This window comes from Saimiri boliviensis, chromosome 12, assembly GCF_048565385.1.
Source record: "Saimiri boliviensis isolate mSaiBol1 chromosome 12, mSaiBol1.pri, whole genome shotgun sequence".
Taxonomy (NCBI): Eukaryota; Metazoa; Chordata; class Mammalia; order Primates; family Cebidae; genus Saimiri; species Saimiri boliviensis.
In genome coordinates, this window is record NC_133460.1 from 338,554 (window position 1) to 356,781 (window position 18,228).

Below are 18,228 nucleotides of genomic sequence, written 5' to 3' on the forward strand. Positions count from 1 at the left end.
CTTTTGAATTTATCTTCACATTTATCAAAGTCCAAAATGTGAACCAAAATGACTTTCAAAGGTAAATTTGCATTAAGTGATACCTCCCCAAATACCTGAAACTATTTTTTTTCTTTTTCTTTTTTTTTTTTTTTTTTTGAGATGGAGTTTTGCTCTTGTTGCCTAGGCTGCAGTGCAATGGCACGATCTCAGCTCACTGCAACCTCCACCTCCCGGTTTCAAGCAATTATTCTGCCTCAGCCTCCCGAGTAGCTGGGAATACAGGCGCTAACCACCATGCCTGGCTAATTTCTGTATTTTTAGTAGAGATGGGGTTTCACCATATTGGCCAGGCTGGTCTCAAAGTCCTGACCTCAGGTGACCTGCCTGCCTGGAACTCCCAAACAGGTATGAGCTACAGTGCCCAGCCCCTGAAACTATTTTTAAAAGGCCAGTCAACTGGCAAGCCAAATGTTTCACAAAATTAGGTAGCTAAAGAGATCTACAGATGTGTTTGAGTTTCAAGTTTTTGATTTAACTTATGTTTGTACTTTCAAAAAGTCTAGCTCTGGCCAGGCACGGTGGCTCACACCTGTAATCCCAGCGTTTTGGGAGGCCGAAGTGGGACGACTACTTGAGCTCAGGAGTTCGAGACCAGCCTGGACAACACAGCAAGGCCCTATCTAAAAAAACAAAGTCTAGTTCTGCCCTCAAGCATTTTAGAAAGTTTTCAAAAGATTAAAGGACATGGCCATGGTGCTTTCACACTTGGCAAATAGTGTTGCTGTTTGAAATAAAAGCCAATAGTCTCCTCTGGTCTCATGGGGGACAGGTGGACAAAATACCTGACACCTACCAGTGTTGGGAGGCGGGGGCTTGTTGTGAATCCATTTGACCACTTTAACGCCATTCTGAGCAGTGACAATGTTGACGCCTGGAACACAGGTGATGAAGTGCTCTAAGGGAACACCTCCTTCGTTTTCCTGCACTACTTCTAGATCACCAAACTCTGCAGTGTAACAATCTGGAAAGCTTAAACAGCAAAAAAAAAAAAAAAAAAAAAGGAAAGGTTAAATTAAAATAATGGAAAAGGAAGCACTTGCTAAACAGAAGCCTTTGGTTTGACGTATGTGTTAATCATTTGTTTGACTGCTCATGATCAGGGTTTGAAGGTTAAAATTCAGGACCCAAGGAAGCAGGCAGTGTGGCCCTGGCCTCTCTGGTACATTCTGATGGCATTTTCCTGAGTAGTTTTCCAGGAGAGGGGGTTAAAAATAAGGCAGCTGGGATCTCAGTAAGTTCCATGTCTGCTTCCCCATCAGAAGGGGCATTCGGGCCACTGAGTCCTGTGTCGGCCTTTGTATTCAGTCTGCTATTGCGGATCATGGAGTGTCTAAATAAACTTCTGAAGAATACTTTTCTAAGTCTTGAAATGTACACGTATTTGAAGCTGTGTACTCTCAACACTTGTTCAGATTCCTATTATAGCACTTATGACACACCTCCTCCCAGTGGGAAGAAACTGTCCTCTTTACGTTTATGTTTCTAAAATGTAGCGCAAACAAACATTTCTTTTTTTTTTTGAGATGGAGTCTCACTCTGTTGCCCAGGCTGGAGTGCAGTGGCATGATCTCAGCTCACTGGAACCTCTGCCTCCCAGGTTCAAGCAATTCTCCTGCCTCAGCCTCCCCGATTGGCTCGGACTACAGGTGCGCGCCACTGCGTCCAGCTAATTTTTTGTATTTTTAATAGAGAGCAGGTTTCAGCATTTTAGCAAGGCTGGTCTCGAACTCCTGACCTCATGATCTGCCCACCTCAGCCTCCCAAAGTACTGGGATTACAGGTGTGAGCTACTGCACCCGTCCATAAACACGTATTTTCTTGTTGAAGTACCGAGTGAATGGATCCCATTTCACATATACAGTCACGTGTTGCTTCGTGATGGGGGTATGTACTAAGAAATGTGTTGCTGGGTGATTCTGTTCTGAAAACATCAAGTCCACTTATGCAAACCTAGATGCCGTAGCCCACTGTACACAGAGGCTGGTGCTGCCCATGGTTCCTGAATTAGACATCTGCACAGTCTGTTACTGTACTGAATACTGTGAGCAGTGTGGTATTTGTGTATCTAAGCATTAGAAAGGTATAGTGAAAATGTGCTACTATAATCTTATGGGACCACTGTCCCACATACAGTCCATGGTTGGCCAAAATGTGGTTATGTGGTGCATTTACTGTAGGATAAACAGATCAGGATGAAGCATTCTACAGAACTTCTTTGTAAAGAGGTGATGGGCAGAAAAGGCAGACTTCCTATAAAAAGGAGAACGAGGGCATTGTATCAACAAAGGCTTTGATATGGTTCACCTCAGTAACGGCACGGTGCCCTCGTGGGTCTGGAGAAGACTGTGAACCTGGGGTGCAAATGTCTTCAAAGAAAGGATCACAAAAGGAATCTTGTAAGAGTCTGGATCAAATTCATGTTCACTGAAGAAAAGAGAACAAAACAGGAAGCTGACATTCTGCAGGGGTCTAAAATGTTCGCAAGGTCATCCTACCATGTTCCACCATCTTACAGAAAAGAATGATTTCTAAAGGAAAATGGGTGGCATACTTGAAATCCTTATTGGAACAATGCTGTCTGCAGACAGGCTCGTGATATTCTAACTCTTCAAATATAATCGGGCTGCAGTTCGTGGAGGAGCTGTCATGTGACTGGGAAGACCCCAAGGGGCTTTGGCGGGCCTGACTGCTGGCTAAGAGACACACCAGTCGTCCATTTCCTTGTTCATGGATTGCGACCGTGTCTGTTAATTTATATAGATCTGACACATTCAACTTGTGTCCAAACCTAAAAGCAAGAGAAGAGAGATGCTGATTAGGTTTTTCTTTGATTATACAGAAACCCCCATCCTGTTTAAATAAAGAGCAATAACCAAGAATGGTTCTTCCATCTCTTCAAAGGTAAAACTGAACAATTCTAGTATAAATTCATCCACTACCAAACCAGTGATGCCTCGTACTCCTCTGAGTCATCCCTGGCCCCATCCATGACAATGCTCAAATCATCTGGTAGCCACCCCCAGCCCCTACCCAGGTGCTATAACTGGCCTCACCGAATTCTCTGAGGTGGAGAGCTCTCTGATAAAACTTCCTTCGATGCGGCTCCCCCTCACTTCCAATTCTCTGTATTGCTTCTCACCATCCCTGCTCCGCTATCTCAGAAGAAGAATGCATGCTTCCCATGACACTCTCACCTCTCCTATGCCTCAAATGCGTGACCCACACACATACTCTCTGACACTGGACTCCCCAGTCCTCCTCCTGACCTGTATCTTTCCTACTTAGAACTTAAAGGCACAGGCCCTGGAGGTTGGCAGATTTGAGTTCACATCCTGAGTCCACTTCAACCTGTATGACCTTAGTCAAGTTCCACAACCAATCAGGGCCTCACTTTTTCCACCTGTAAAATGGGGTGATAATAGTGTTTATCTCACAGGGTTGATAGGAGTATTAAGTGTGGTTAGGCCTGGACAGAACCTGGCTCATAGTAAGTATTGCCTGCTCTTCTCACTGCCTGACCAGTGGTTCCTTCCCAGTGTCCCACATATGCTCAGATTTTCATCTAGCAAACCAGCCCCTCATCCTCTTCCGCCCCCCAGAGAGACACACTGTCCCTTGTACTCTCACTCTCAGTCTTGAACTCTCCCCTGTCCATGTAATGCAAACATTCAGCTGCCCAGGAACTGCTTCTGCTGTGTTACCCCAGTCTCTCACACCCTTCCCTCCTGGATTTTAGCCACAGGACTCTGTAGTGATGACTCAAAAGTCATCAGCGGCCTCTGCCTCATCCTCAAACCTCACACATATCCTCATGGCCCTGGATTCTCCCGTTCTTTAGGGCTCTCCTGGCACATATCCTGGTGCTTGCCTACACCCATGGCCCTGGTGCCATTCCATCCATTCTTGTCTTCTATTTCTCCTTCCCCCTTCCAACCTTATCTGCTCTTCAGTCTGCCCCAGTCGTCCTAAAGGCAAACAACTGTCCTATCTGCAGAGCCTACTTCTCTCCCAAAGAAGCCCCTCAATGTGCAGAAGACTTGTGTGAATTCTCTACCCAGCTCTTCCAACAGCCCCCTAAAACTTGCATGTGCAAAATCAAGACCAAAAACTTGCTGTATACTCAGAATCAAAATTACCTCTACCTTTTGCCTTGCTTGCTATTACATAAAACTAGTTATCCAGGCCAGATGTGGTAGCTCATGCCTGTAATCCCAGCAGTTTGGGAGGCCAAGGTGGGAGAATCACTTGAGGCCAGGAGTTCAAGACCAGCCTGGGAAACATAGCAAGACCCCATCACTACAAAAATAAAACAAAAATTTGCTGGGCAGGGTGGCACATGCCTGTCCCAGCTACTCAGAAGGCTGAGGTGGGAGGATCATCTGAGTCCAGGAGTTTGAGGCTGCAGTGAGCTAGGGTTGTGACACTGCACTACAGCCTGGGTGACACAGACCCTGTCTCAAAAAAAAAATCTTAATTAACCCACTCCAATTTCAATGACATTTGACATTTCGTAACATCGAGTTCTTCCTGTCTCAGCAGTATCTGCTCAGAGTTTGGACTACTGTAACATTTTCCCTCTGCCTTCTTCCCTCCCCTGTTCCTGCCATCTCAGACACACTGTTACGAGCAGAACCTCCTGCAGCATGGTTCCCTCAGCACAGCTCTCCCCTCCCTCCTTCCTCCAGCGCTTCAGTGGCTCTCTGTCATCCACAGGATAACGGCCAAGCTCCCTGCTCGTCCCCTCCTGGGTTCTCAAAGCCTTTTATCCTCCTTTCCAATCAGTTTTCCTCACTGTCCACAGGGATTCATGAGCATGTTCTCTTCCTGCTAGACGTAAGCTCCTCAAGGACAAGGCCAAGGTCTTGCCCAGCGTTGCCTTCTGTGCAGTGCCTCGGTCTTGGTATTGAGACTTGCTATGCTGGCTACTGCTGAGCATCTACAATGTGCTGGATGCTGAGGATACAGTATTAAAGCAGAGCCAGTCCCTGCTGGCCTGAAGTTTAAAGTTTACAATCTAGTGCTTAAAATTGTTCATCCAATAAATACTAAAACTTGGCTGGGCACAGTGGCTCATGCTTGTAATCCTAGCACTTTGGGAGGCTGAAGTGGGTGGATCACCTGAGGTCAGGAGTTTGAAACCAGCCTGGCCAACATGGAGAAACTCTGTCTCTAAAAATACAAAAACTAAGCCAGGCTTGGTGGCAGATGCCTGTAGTCCCAGCTACCTGGGAGGCCCAGACAGGAGAATCACTTGAACCTGGGAGGCAGAGGCTGCAGTGAGCTGAGATTGCACCACTGCACTGTAGCCTGGGTGACAGAGCAAGACTCTGCCTCCAAAAAAAACCCAAAACTAAAACCAGTCAATTAGGGGAAAAATAAGCACAGCACTGAGGACCGAACATGTAACTTTGCTAAAAATAAAATATATTTTTGGCTGGGCGCGGTGGCTCACACCTGTAATCCCAGCACTTTGGGAGGCCAAGGTGGGTGGATCACGAGGTCAAGAGATCGAGACCATCCTGGCCAACATGGTGAAACCCCATCTCTACTAAAAATACAAAAAATAGCCGGGCATGGTGGCACGTGCCTGTGGTCCCAGCTACTCGGGAGGCTGAGGCGGAAGAATCGCTTGAACCCAGGAGGCGGAGGTTGCAGTGAGCCAAGTTTGCGCCACTGCACTCCAGCATGGCGACAGAGCAAGACTCCGTCTCAAAAAAAAAATAAATAAATAAAATAAAAATAAATAAAAAAATAAAATAAAATATATTTTTTAAATGTCTGCTAAACATTCATTTACATGTAAATCTGAACATCAGTGTCTCTGTCTCCTCTCCTCTACCAGGCTGAACTTCCTCAAGTCATTACTATGGTTTTGTGCATATAAGTCACCAATCAGTACTGACTGGATAAAGAAAAAATATAGCTAACTTACTTTTTTTCATAGATATCTGTAAATTTAAACAGAGGCAGGCAACAGGCAGGGGCATCCTGAAGAACAGACATTGTTTCTGCACTGTAAGACAGAAGTTTAATTAGGGGACAGACCATTTCCTCCATGTTACAAGTTGTATAATCAGAGTTCATAAAATTAACACAGTGCATATGCAAAATAAATTTACCAATTTCTGCTATGTCAGAATTTATTTTCCAGAAAAAATTAAAGAAAGGATTTCAGGGAGAAGGTAATGAAAAAAGATTAAGGTATACACTACAGTTATTACCAATCACAGGGTTTTCCACACCAGTGGAGCCAAAAGACATGGCTTATTCAGACCAAAAGGCAGAAGAGCTTAAATATCTCCTGCCATACTGCAGTTTGTGTTAGACAGATATGATTGCCATTCCTGCTGAGGATACACAACTAGGCAACATAATCTCAACTATGGTTTTAAAAAACCAAGAGGCACCAAAAAATACTCAAAGAGAAAAAACCCAAACAAAACAAAAAGAAAATGCCAAACTATGAAGGGTAATCGGCTTTGAGCCACAGGACTGTGGACGGTTTTCTCCAAAACCCCTTACTTCTTTTATGTTTTTAAACTTTTCAAATTGTCTTCAGTGAGTATTATTTTTATTCTGAGAACAACAACAACAACAAGGTGACTCGTAGTATAAGTAACAGTGATGTGATGTACAAGTTAGAGAAAAGATCTCTGAAAATCCGAGGAGACATTCAGGAGTGGGTCCTGTTTTACCAGTATCCCCAAAACAGGAGATTCAAAGAGATAATCACATCTTACTATGAATAAAACCATCACCAGATTCTTAAGACTGATGTAGTCTTAAGGCAGACTTAATGGGGCTGGGTATCCATTTGACACTAAGGGTGTATCTGCAAATGGAGAGCTTGGAGCTTTCTTTACAGACAAATCTACCTTCTTCTAAGATCTGAAGGTAATACTTTAGACTTTTCAGGTTTATAAACTTTTATTGTAGGGGTCTACTATTTTTAGAACCTGTTCTGAACATGTTGCGTATTATTTTACTCCCAAGCGCCTGTCAAGTTTAACCTGTCTTCCACCTTTGATTAATGACTTAGAAAAGAGTCAAACGGCTTATTTCTAACTCTTTCAATCTAGAATAAGCATTATTCCACATGTAATCATCACAAGGGGGTTAGGAATGTGATAGAATCTATTTTTATTATTTCTAAAATTGTTTCTGGGTCAAATGTTATTTCCTGAAATAAACAGCTTGCTTGCTTCTTACCTCAGTAAAGAGAGTGATTTGCTGGCAGCCCCAGTGGCAAGTGAGACCAGGATCTTTTTGCTGCCAATTTTGTATCTGTGGAGGCTATTCACTGCACCGATCGCATCTTGTAAATTTTCCATTTGCACAACAGCCTTGAGCTGATAATCTGTATGGGGGCTGAGCTCAACACTCTTCACCTACAACAGGAAAAAGAAAAACTGAAGGCTATGTCCGCCCAGAGACCTGTCGTCTTAAAACTGAAAGTGAGCCATGAAGGAACATGTTTGCGGAGTGCCGTGCTTCCATAAAGGACTGTGTCTGAACCAGGACGTAAGTGAGTGAGGATGGGGTGACCTTCAGAGATGTGACACTGGCCTGGCCTGCCTGTGTGCTCTGGCACACACAGCTCTCCAAGGCAGGCTCAGAGGCCAACACATGGTAGGAGTCTTTGGGGTCTTTTCCAGACCCTAAAAAGCCAGGGCATGGCCATTTTAAGACTCTATTAAAGGTACATTTTTAGCAAAACTGCACCTAAAAAAGGAGTCAAGTATATAAGATATAAACAAAACCAGCCAACATTATTTTAGAATCCTACCTGTATTTCAGCAGGAGTAGCTAACTAAAATCCAGCAATGTTTATTTATCAACTTGCCTTTTTTTTTTTTTTTTTTTCTCCCTGAGACAGAGTTTCACTCTGTCACCCAGGCTGGAGTGCAATGGTGTGATCTCAGCTCACTGCAACCTCTGTCTTCCATGTCTGAGCAATTCTCCTACCTCAGCCTCCTAAGTAGCTAGGACTACAGGCACACACCACCATGCCCCAGTTAATTTTTTATTTTTTAGTAGAGACGAAGGTTTCACTTGTCAGGCTGGTCTCAAATTCCTGACCTCAGGTGATCTGCCCACCTCAGCCTCCCAAAGTGCTGGGATTACAGGAGTGAGCCACTGTGCTTAGTCATAAATTGCCATTTAAATTTCTGCCAAAGACAAGAGATTCTCACTGCTAAGTGTCTTGCTCTCTGGGGCTATATTGTAAAAACGGATTGATAGCACTACCCTGAGCAGACCGAAGGGAAAAGGAAGGAGTTCAAAGTTGTTCAGCTACACTTCTATCCTGGCTGTGGTTATGTTTTATTAAATTAAATCCTCTTAACTAGAAATCCCATCAAAGAGTAAAACAAAGCAAGCACAAGAGGGAAAAGGTTACCTTGCCATGCCTGGAAAATGCTTCCTGCAGGAGCTGCTGCAGCTCCTTCCGAGATAATCTGTAGTCTATGTTGCTGACCTGGACATCAGCACCATTTGCAAATGGGTCTAGGCAGTCGGCTCCGCTGTTGGAATTTGCAATGTTGAAAGCAAGCGGGGATGCTCTGTTTAAAAGGTTTGGAGACATACTCCTGCTTAAAACACACATATTGAGATTATCTTAAAAAGCTGTTCTGTGTATTTAGGTTTTATCATTTAGGCTTTGCTTGAAATTACATACACAAGTCACAACGCAACTAAACCAAACATTTGGTTTTCAAACGTGTTTTTAATCTTTTTTTTGAGACAGAGACTCACTCTGTCACCCAGGCTAGAGTACAATGGTGGGATCTTGGCTCATTGCAACCTCCACCTCCTGGGTTCCAAGCAATTTTCTTGTCTCAGCCTCCCAGTAGCTGGGACTACAGGCGTGTACTGCACCCAGCTAATTTTTTTGTATCTTTGGTAGAGACGGGGTTTCACCATGTTGGCCAGGCCAGTCTTGAACTTCAGACCTCCACTGATCTGCCTGCCTTGGCCTCCAGAAGTGCTGGGATTATAGGTGTGAGCCACTGTGCCCAGTCGTGTTTTTAATCTTAAATACACAGTGATTTCAGACATTGTCAATAGTACTATCTACTGACTCCTAATTACCACCAATCAATTAATATCAAATATTCTTTCTTTGAGTTATTAAAAGCTAAAGGCAGGAATTAGAGGCAGTCCTGATGAATTAGCCTTCTGCTTTGGGTCTTTATCCTTAGGAAATCAGCCTGTGATGCCAATTTAAGGCATATAACCTCCTCTGCAGTTATGAAAGAATTAAAATGTTCTTGCTCACATGTTGCAGTTCTTTCTGCACATAAATAAAACTTTTATTTGGCTTTTCAGATATAATTTTATGGATCCATAGTCACTTTCTACTGTGATTCGTCACCAACTCAAGAGAACAAACGCAATGCTAAGAGCAGCTCATGGGAAAGCAACACAGCCTTATGGCTTCTCTGTTTCCCAAGCCTTGGTGTGAGAGAGAGTGGTAGACAGTGACTGTGGTTTACAGAAAACCTTACATCTCAAATAGCTTCCCATACAGTACTATATTAGTAAGAACCACCAAAGCATGCCTTGTTTGCGCTTTCTCCTCAACACAGTCAACACAGGAACATCTTAACATGCCTCCCAGCACTGGCCAGGCACTCTTCAACGGGTTTCTTTTCCTGACCTCTGCTTGCCACAATTTCCACATGGACGGGGAAGAAATGGTGAAAGCATTGCCCCTAAATGCTAATGATGATTACCTGAGGAGAAGGGGAATGGCAGAGGAGGGATGGGAGACTTATCTTTCACTCTGTGCATTTCAGTACTATTTGAATTCTTTTCAACAAACATACTATTTCATAATCTCTCCTATTACATGGAACCACCCCAATGGGTCAAGAAGCGGGACTCACCTAGAAGACCAAGGCTGAGATGCGAGCAGAGGACTGACTTGCCTGGATGCGACCAACTTGCTAAAAGCAGACGGGTAACTCACTTGAAATACAGTCTCCTCTTTATCTTTCCTCTCTACAGGAGAACTGGTAAGACTTCGGGCACTGAGGTTCTCTCTTCTAACAGAAGGGGAAAATTGAAGGGAAAAGGTCATGTCATCCTTCACATTCAAGAAGCAACTATGAGAAAGAGCAGTTTCACATACTTCTGATTGGTTTTGTAAACGGGCTCTGCTGCTCCAGAGTTTTTTGCCATCGGCACTGCAGCACTTGAGTTACTATGAGCAGGTACTACCAGCCGCAGGTGACCTTGCTGGTGCTCACTGTTTCTATGACCAGTTTTTGACTCCATGTGGCACAGCTCCTTCAAAGACACAAGCACAGTGGGGTTTAAATTTTAAGCACCCAAGATGTGTTAAATCCTCTACAGAAAACGGCTGACTTTGAGTATCATCAAACACTGAGATCAAACAAGTGGGTGCATAAAACACAGAAACGAAGAAACCAAACCTACCATAAACTTCAGAAAGCAAGAGGTATCAAAATTACCTGTAAACTTTTAACATTTGTATTTTTTGTAGCAGATCCAGAATTTGCCTGTGACCCTTTTCCAGGCGTGGCTTTGGCACTGGAAGATTGTTCACTTGCATCTTTGATGAGGCACAATTTTGGATTCTTAAGTTTTTTGGGAGACTTCACTTTATCAGCAATTGCATTTGAACTCTTTGTTTCACAGAGTTCTCTATTTTTTGGAGTAAATGACACAATGATCCTATTACCAAAGACATCTTCGTTTTCCATTCGCTTCTGAGCACGCTCTGCACTATCTTGGTTTATGAAGCGGAGAATTGCACTGCAGCCTGTAATACTCAGCACTTTCCCACCACAATTATCGGACAGGCGTCTGAGCCTGTTGCTGACGCTCTTGCCATCTTTATTTGCTGGTAGGTTATAAACATAGAGCAGAGTGTGGCACTGCTAATACAGAGGAAAGAAGTGTTACATCAGGTTAACTCAGGGGCACACATTCAATTTCAAAATAAGAACAATGGGTGACCTCCAAACTTCAGCTAAAACTTTGGAAAGGAGGTGACAGTGATTTAAATGGGAGAGGGTAGTGTCAACAAAGTAAATGAATATTGTTTTAAAGAATATGCTTTAGCTAGCCATGGCGATGCAGGCGTACAGTCCCGGCTACTCAGGTGGGAGGATCACCTGAGCCCAGGAAGGTTGAGGCTGTTGCACTTCAGTCTGAGTGACAGAGTAAGATGCTGTCTCAAAAAAATAAGTAAATAAAAATATCAGATGCCAAGCACAGAAGTCTGTATACTGCATGATTCCATTTCTATTAAGTGTCCGGAAAATACAAATCTACAGAAACAGAAAGATTAGTAGCGCCTATCAATGGGGAAGGGGATTAACCATAAATTAGCATAATAGATCTTACTGAGGTGACAAAAATATTCTAAAACTGTAGAACTCAATTTACTAAAAACTATTGTACACCTGAAAGAGCTGAATTTTGGCCAGGTACGGTGGCTCACACCTGTAATCCGAGCGCTTTGGGAGGCTAAGGCGGGCGGATCACCTGAGGTCAAGAATTCAGGACCAGCCTGGTTAACATGGTGAAACCTTTCTCTACTAAAAATACAAAAAATAGCCAGGCTCGGTGGTATGTGCCTGTAATTGCAGCTACTTGGGAGGGCGAGGGAGGAGAATTGCTTGAATCTGAGAGCCAGAAGTTGCAGTGAGCCGAGACTGTGACGCTGCACTCCAGACTGGGCAACAAGAGCAAAACTCCATTTCAAAAAAAAAAAAAAGAAAAAAAATTAGCTGGTTGTGGTGGCATGTGCCTGTAATCCCAGTAACTTGGAAGGCTGAGGCAGGAGAATAGCTTGAACGTGGTAGGCGGAGGCTGCACTCAGCTGAGATCATGCCACTGCACTCCAGGCTGGGTAACAGAGTGAGACTTCGTACGAAAAAAAAAATAATTTTAATAAGAATAAAAATAATATTTTAAAAGTAGAACTGGCAGGGCACGGTGGCTTATGCCTGTAATCCCAGAACTTTGGGAGGCCAAGGCAGGCAGATCATCTGAGGTCAGGAGTTCGAGATCAGCTTGACCAACATGGAGAAACCCCATGTCTACTAAAAATACAAAATTAGCTAGGCATGGTGGCATGCGCCTATAATCCCAGCTACTCAGGAGGCTGAAGCAGAAGAATCACTTAAATCTAGGAGGCAGAAGTTGCGGTGAGCCAATATGACACCACTGTACTCCAGCCTGGGCAACGAGAGCAAAACTCCATCTCAAAAAAAAAAAAAGAGAACCACCAGGAGAAAACTTAATTATATAAAGGGTTAAATCCAGAAACCATAAAAGAAATCACTAACAACAGACAAAGGATGTGAACAATTTACAGAGTAATAAAGAGCAAACAACAATAATCATAAAACGGTATTTTGTACTATGCTAATGATTAACTGAAAAGCCAATTATAAGAAGATGCTGTTTTTTCACTTATTAGGGTGGCAAATATTTAAAACAGACACTCTCATGAGTGTCAATTGGTATCACCTTTTTGGAGGACAACTCAGATCTTGCTAGTAAAATTCTAACCCAGAACTTTGATGCCTTGGAACTTACCCTATGTTATGTCAGCCAAGGAGCCTAAAGATATAATTAACTTGCTGGAAATGGTTAAAAAAAAAAAGAAAAAAAAAAAAAAACTGGGTATAAACAAAATGTCCACTAACAGGCTGGTTAAATAAAGACCAGCCATACAAGTACTTTTCAAACCAAAATTCTGTTTTCTTAAATGTTGCAGATTTATATTAACATATACTAACATGAAAAGACATCCAAGCTCTGACATGAAGTTTTCCAAAAGCTACAGAACACTATAAATGTGACACCTTTTTAAAAAATTTACTACATTTTTAAAATCTGGAGGACAACATCAAAATATTAATAGCAGTTATCTCTGGAGGATAGAACTGCATGGTTTTCACTTTCACATTTCTAAATATTGTGTTTTGTTTGTTTTTATAATGATCTTATCATACTTTTTTTTAAAGACAGGCTGGAGGCCAGGCACAGTGGCTCACGCCTGTAATCCCAGCAATTTGGGAGGCTGAGGCGGGTGGATCACCTGAAGTCAGGAGTTTAAGACCAGCCTGGCCAACATGGTGAAACCGTCTCTTTAAAACAAAACAAAACAAAACAAAACAAAATAAAAAAAAAAAAAAGCTGGAATGCAGTTGCATGATCTCGGCTCACTGCAACTTCTGCCTCTTGGGTTCACATGATTCTCCTGCCTCAGCCTCCCGAATAGCCGGGATTACAGGCACCCGCCACCACACCTGGCTAATTTTTGTATTTTCAGTAGAGACAGGGTTTCACCATGTTGGGCAGGCTGCTCTTGAACTCCTGCTCAGGTGATCCGCCCGCCTCAGCTTCCCTAAGTGCTAGGATTGCAGGTGTGAGCCATCTTGCTCGGCTGGCACCATACTTTTCTAATCAGAGGCTTTTCTTTTTATTTGAGGGGTATTGACCAATCATCAACCAAATCCACACTTTCCCTATTACACCTGGAACTCAAAACCCAGGAAGTACCAGTATATGTTTAATCTATTAAAATTAAAGGAACAGGCTAAAGAACGTAAAAAAAAAAAAAATGTATCTTCAATTATCACTGTAGTGGATGGGAAAAAACATCCAGCACGACTAAATCTTTTGAATTATCAAAACATGGTGGTTGTTTTTTTAACCATAAGGAATACATCTCCAAAGTGGGCAAGTTCATACCTAAAACACTATATTTACTTTTTTTTTCCTAAGATGGAGTCTTGCTGTTTTGCCCAGGCTGGAGTGCAGTGGCGTGGTCTAAGCTCACTGCAAGCTCTGCCTCCCAGGAAAAAAACACTGTATTTACTTAAGGCCTTCAAAGTTAGAAAATTGAGTGTCAAACAGAAGCAGAAGGGAAGAAATTTTTAGTCACACCCAAGTGACTAAAAGCAAATAATGACAAAGGTGAGTTAAGAAAGAGCCTCAAAAGATTAGGGGAAGGCCCGTGTATGTTTACTTCCTGGGGAAGACTCTAGAACTGTCCACAGTATGAGTTTCATCTTAGGCCAGACTCAAGGCTTGCTGGGTGTCAGGGAACACTGGAGACTAGCAGGCAAGTGCCAGAATTAGGAGGCCTGGGGCCTAGTCTCATAGCTGTTGCAATCACCAATGACCCATTAATTTTTTCCAAGAGCTGATTTCTTACTCCCTTAAATGAACACTTTGCATGAGATCATTTCTAAGGTACTTCTGTAACTCTCAAGTTATTAAATTATATGCGAAGACTGCATTTAACGTATGGGATTGGCACTCTCCTGGATCACCCACACCATGGCTCCTTCTCATTATCATGATTCTTTCCAAGTTACACATGTATTCTACAAACAGCTTACTCAGCACTGCAGTAAACTTTCTTATCCCAAGTCAAGTCTATTAGAAACGCTAGTCCTTCTGGGAATGTGCTCACCCCTCTGAGTATATGACTTAAACAGGCTACATAGGTAGAGCAGTCACCACTCCTGCTAATTGTGTCCATGCAGCACAGGGAATGCACAATAGAAAGCATAGGCTCGGCCAGGCGCGGTGGCTCAGGCCTGTAATCTCAGCACTTTGGGAGGCTGAGGCAGGCGGATCACCTGAGGTAAGGAGTTCAAGAACAGGCTGGCCAACATGGAGAAACCCATGTCTACTAAAACTACAAAAATTAGCCAGGAATGGTGGCACATGGCTGTAATCGCAGCTACTCAGGAGGCTAGGCAGGAGAATCGCTTGAACCTAGGAGGCAGAGGTTGCAGTGAGCCGCGATTGCGCCATTGCACTCTAGCCTGGAGGAGAAGAGCAAGACTTTGTCTCCAGGGGGAAAAAAAAAAAAAGGCACAGCCTCAGAGGACTGCTAAAGCCAAAAAAATGGCACAATGACTCCACTTGTTTGATGCCAACCATGAAAGTATGTGAGAACCCTCACCATATTCTCTATCCATAATAATTGGAAGCAAAAATAGTTAACTTTTAATTCATTGTTTCTATCCATCTGACACACAACACTGCTAGCTTCGAAGACACTGGCAAGTCAGGAAGGTAAACCTACAAGTCAATTCCATATGATGTTTTGAAATAAATAAAAGCAAACTTCACATATACCAATTCTATGTATATTTGTAAGGGAAGAACTGAAGGTTTCTAAGCCTTACCTCAAAATCTGACACACCTCTTACAAAGAACAGCCCCATCTGGGCATGGCAACCCCCTTATTATGGGCTGTCTTTCAGCCTCCACAGTGTAATATTGGAAAATGGCAAAAATAATGCAAATCCACTTACTGGCATTTTTAGTGGTAACCTCGGGGGCAAGTCGGAAATGAACTCTTCAAATCTGATCAGCTCGTTAGCATGATGCAGCAATGCTTCTGAGGCCTGGTTTTTATGGACCAAAATTATGTGGAAACCATGCCTGTGTCTCAGGTCACTAAGTTCCAATGCAAAATTGACATCAGCTGAAAGAAAAGGTACAGACCAACCCCATCCCCAAACATTAGAAACACGTGACAAAGACAGACAAGTCTATTGACACTCACTCAGGAGGCAAGGATGGACTATATTCAAAGTTGCTTCCCCAGTTCTTGGAAAAGAAACACATTTCGCATCAGAAGAATTAACATGGTAAGACAGTCTTACCACGTACCTACAATGAATTCCAAGATACATACGTTACTTTCAGTAAAAGGGAGCAAATATAATATGTTGGGGAGACTCAAATTTGAAAATTCGTATCCCAGACTTTAAAAATTATTAACACTGGGCCCAAGGTTAAAAAAAAAAACAAACCACATTTTTCTTTAATAAACCTGGTCCCACAAGAATTCAAGTTCTAAGGAGAAAATATAGAAATCCACTTAGACCCAATTTTTTTTCTGAACAGTTCTCAACAATAATCATAAACATGTCTCATGTACTTCAGCCTCTTTGGGGATACATTTTACTTTCACATGTTTCTTGCTGAAATTAGTAGATGTTTCTGTACTTACTTGACACAAGAACCACTGTGGCTGGAGCAGTGTGGGTATTTGCAAACCTGCGAAGACTCTGCCGCAATTTATCATCGGCTGCATTTTTTGCAGTCGCATTGATGTGGGCAACGGTTACCTGCATTAATTATAATAAGGGTGAATGAGCAGCAGCTGAGGCTAGAAAATTGCTACACATTCTACCCATATTTTATATTTACTTTTTTATCTTTTGAGACAGAGTCTTGCTCTGTAGCCCAAGCTGGAGTGCAATGACACGATCTCTGCTCACTGCAACCTCTGCCTCCTGGGTTCTGGTTCAAACAATTCTCCTGTCTCAGCCTCCCGAGTAGCTAGGATTAAAGGCACATGCCACCATTCCCAGCTAATTTTTGCATTTTTAGTAAATACGGGCCTCCACCATCTTGGCCAGGCTGGTCTTGAACTCTTGACCTCATGATCTACCCACCTCAGCCTCCCAAAGTGCTGGAATTACAGGTGTGAGTCACCATGCCTGGCCTTTTGAAAAAATTTTTATTTTTAAGTTCCAGGATACATGTGCAGAACATGCAGGTTTTACATAGGTATACATGTGACATGGGGGTTTGCTGCACCTATCAACCTGTTATCTTTTAAGACTCTCCTGCATTAGGTATTTGTCCTAATGCTCTCCCGCCCTCTCCTTGCCCTCTGCCCCTGACAGATAGGCCCCAGTGTGTGATGTTCCCCTTTCTGTGTCCATGTGTTTTCATTGTTCAACTCCCACATATGAGTGAGAACATGGGGTGTTTGGTTTCCTGCTCCTGTGTTAGTGTGCTGAGAATGATGGCTTCTAGCTTCATCCATGGCCCTACAAAGGACATGATCTTATTCTTTTTTGCGGCTGCAAAGTATTCCATGGCATACATATGATACATTTTCTTTATCCAGTCCATCATTGATGTCTATGAATATTTTAATAATTCCTGAGCCAAAAAAAAAATTGCTTTATTATTACTATTAGGAATGGTAAGAAATTACAACCAGATCTCAGTAACCTCAAAATTGGTTCTCCATATGAGCTAACTGGGTCTGTTACTAAGTATGCTCTCATCTCTAATCTTCTGTTTCTGTGTTTCTTTCATCCTTCTTTCAGAAAATAAGTAGAAAATAGGAAGTGAAATCTGAAGTCAGTTAAATTTGCTCTAGTAGCTTCTGCCATCAATTAGGACATGGCAGAGATCAGATAAATGACTAAAACAAGACTTAAGGTTGTGTTTTATGTCAGCTGTCTATGCTACCCATGCAAGCTTGTGCAACCTGTCTTATTTCACTGTTTTTCTGTTTTGTTTTGTTTTAGGCTTTTAGCAGCCTGAAGCCATAATTTTTAGTTTCTGCCTCAACTAATAAGCAGAAAAGAGAGATAAGGAAGGGTATTTACTACTCCAACCAGAAACACAAATTGAGAACCCATGACTGTATTCTCTCCCTTGGCACCCCTGGATGGCTTTCAGGATCTGGGGTTAGTGATGGGGAGAGGCGGGAGGATATCCCTTGAGGAGGGATATCCCTGGAGGAGAGAGTATATCCCTGGTGGAGGGAGCTAAAATGCATTTATTTCTGTTAAAACTATGAGACTCATATGTAAGTCTCCAGAGGAGGAAACGGTTTATTTTGAGAAAGTTAACTCAGTCACTTGCAATATACAATAATAACTTACTGATCTTTGTAAAGAGCACAGGTATATAATTTTAGACATGCAATATGGACTATCAACAGAATTAATTGTCTGAGAGTCAAAAGACCTGAATTCTAGTTCCAGCTTAAAAGCACAGACTCTGGGGGTCAGATAAATCTAGATTTAGATCCTTGCTCTTCTACTTCCTGGTCAAATGATCTTAAAGATATTACTTCACCTCTGAGGGCCTTAGTTTAATTTTCAAATTATAAATAATATATTCTACATGCCTGGTTCCCACAGCAGTAATGAAAACCAAAGGAAACAATACATACATAACCATGATACCAGTACAGAACTGAAGTATAAATTAAGGAGCATAACTGAAAGATAAGAATGCTTAAACTGTGAATACCAAGTGTCTACTAAGAATGAAAGAAAAAAAAGAGGGGGGAGGGGGCCAGGAGTGGTGGTTTGTGCCTGTAATCCAAGCACTTTGGAAGCCAAGGCGGGCGCATCACCTGAGGTCAGG

General features: G+C 42.6%; 1 protein-coding gene across 7 annotated transcripts in view; it reads right to left on the reverse strand.

The window, feature by feature from the left end:
• MARF1 (meiosis regulator and mRNA stability factor 1) overlaps positions 1-18,228 on the reverse strand; it is a 48,971-nt gene that overhangs the window by 19,367 nt on the left and 11,376 nt on the right. For 3 of the 7 annotated variants that reach the window (XM_074381588.1, XM_074381585.1, XM_074381586.1), the window contains exons 6-16: positions 16,061-16,178; positions 15,357-15,529; positions 10,518-10,946; positions 10,175-10,332; positions 9,930-10,088; positions 8,441-8,633; positions 7,252-7,430; positions 5,975-6,055; positions 2,594-2,830; positions 2,347-2,466; positions 836-1,011 (exon numbers count right to left, since the gene is read on the reverse strand). In XM_074381588.1, the coding sequence (XP_074237689.1) occupies positions 836-1,011; positions 2,347-2,466; positions 2,594-2,830; positions 5,975-6,055; positions 7,252-7,430; positions 8,441-8,633; positions 9,930-10,088; positions 10,175-10,332; positions 10,518-10,946; positions 15,357-15,529; positions 16,061-16,178 (2,023 nt within the window). The remainder of the gene's footprint in view (positions 1-835; positions 1,012-2,346; positions 2,467-2,593; positions 2,831-5,974; positions 6,056-7,251; positions 7,431-8,440; positions 8,634-9,929; positions 10,089-10,174; positions 10,333-10,517; positions 10,947-15,356; positions 15,530-16,060; positions 16,179-18,228) is intronic. The other 4 variants (XM_074381587.1, XM_039478106.2, XM_039478108.2 and 1 more) reach the window with 4 other exon arrangements.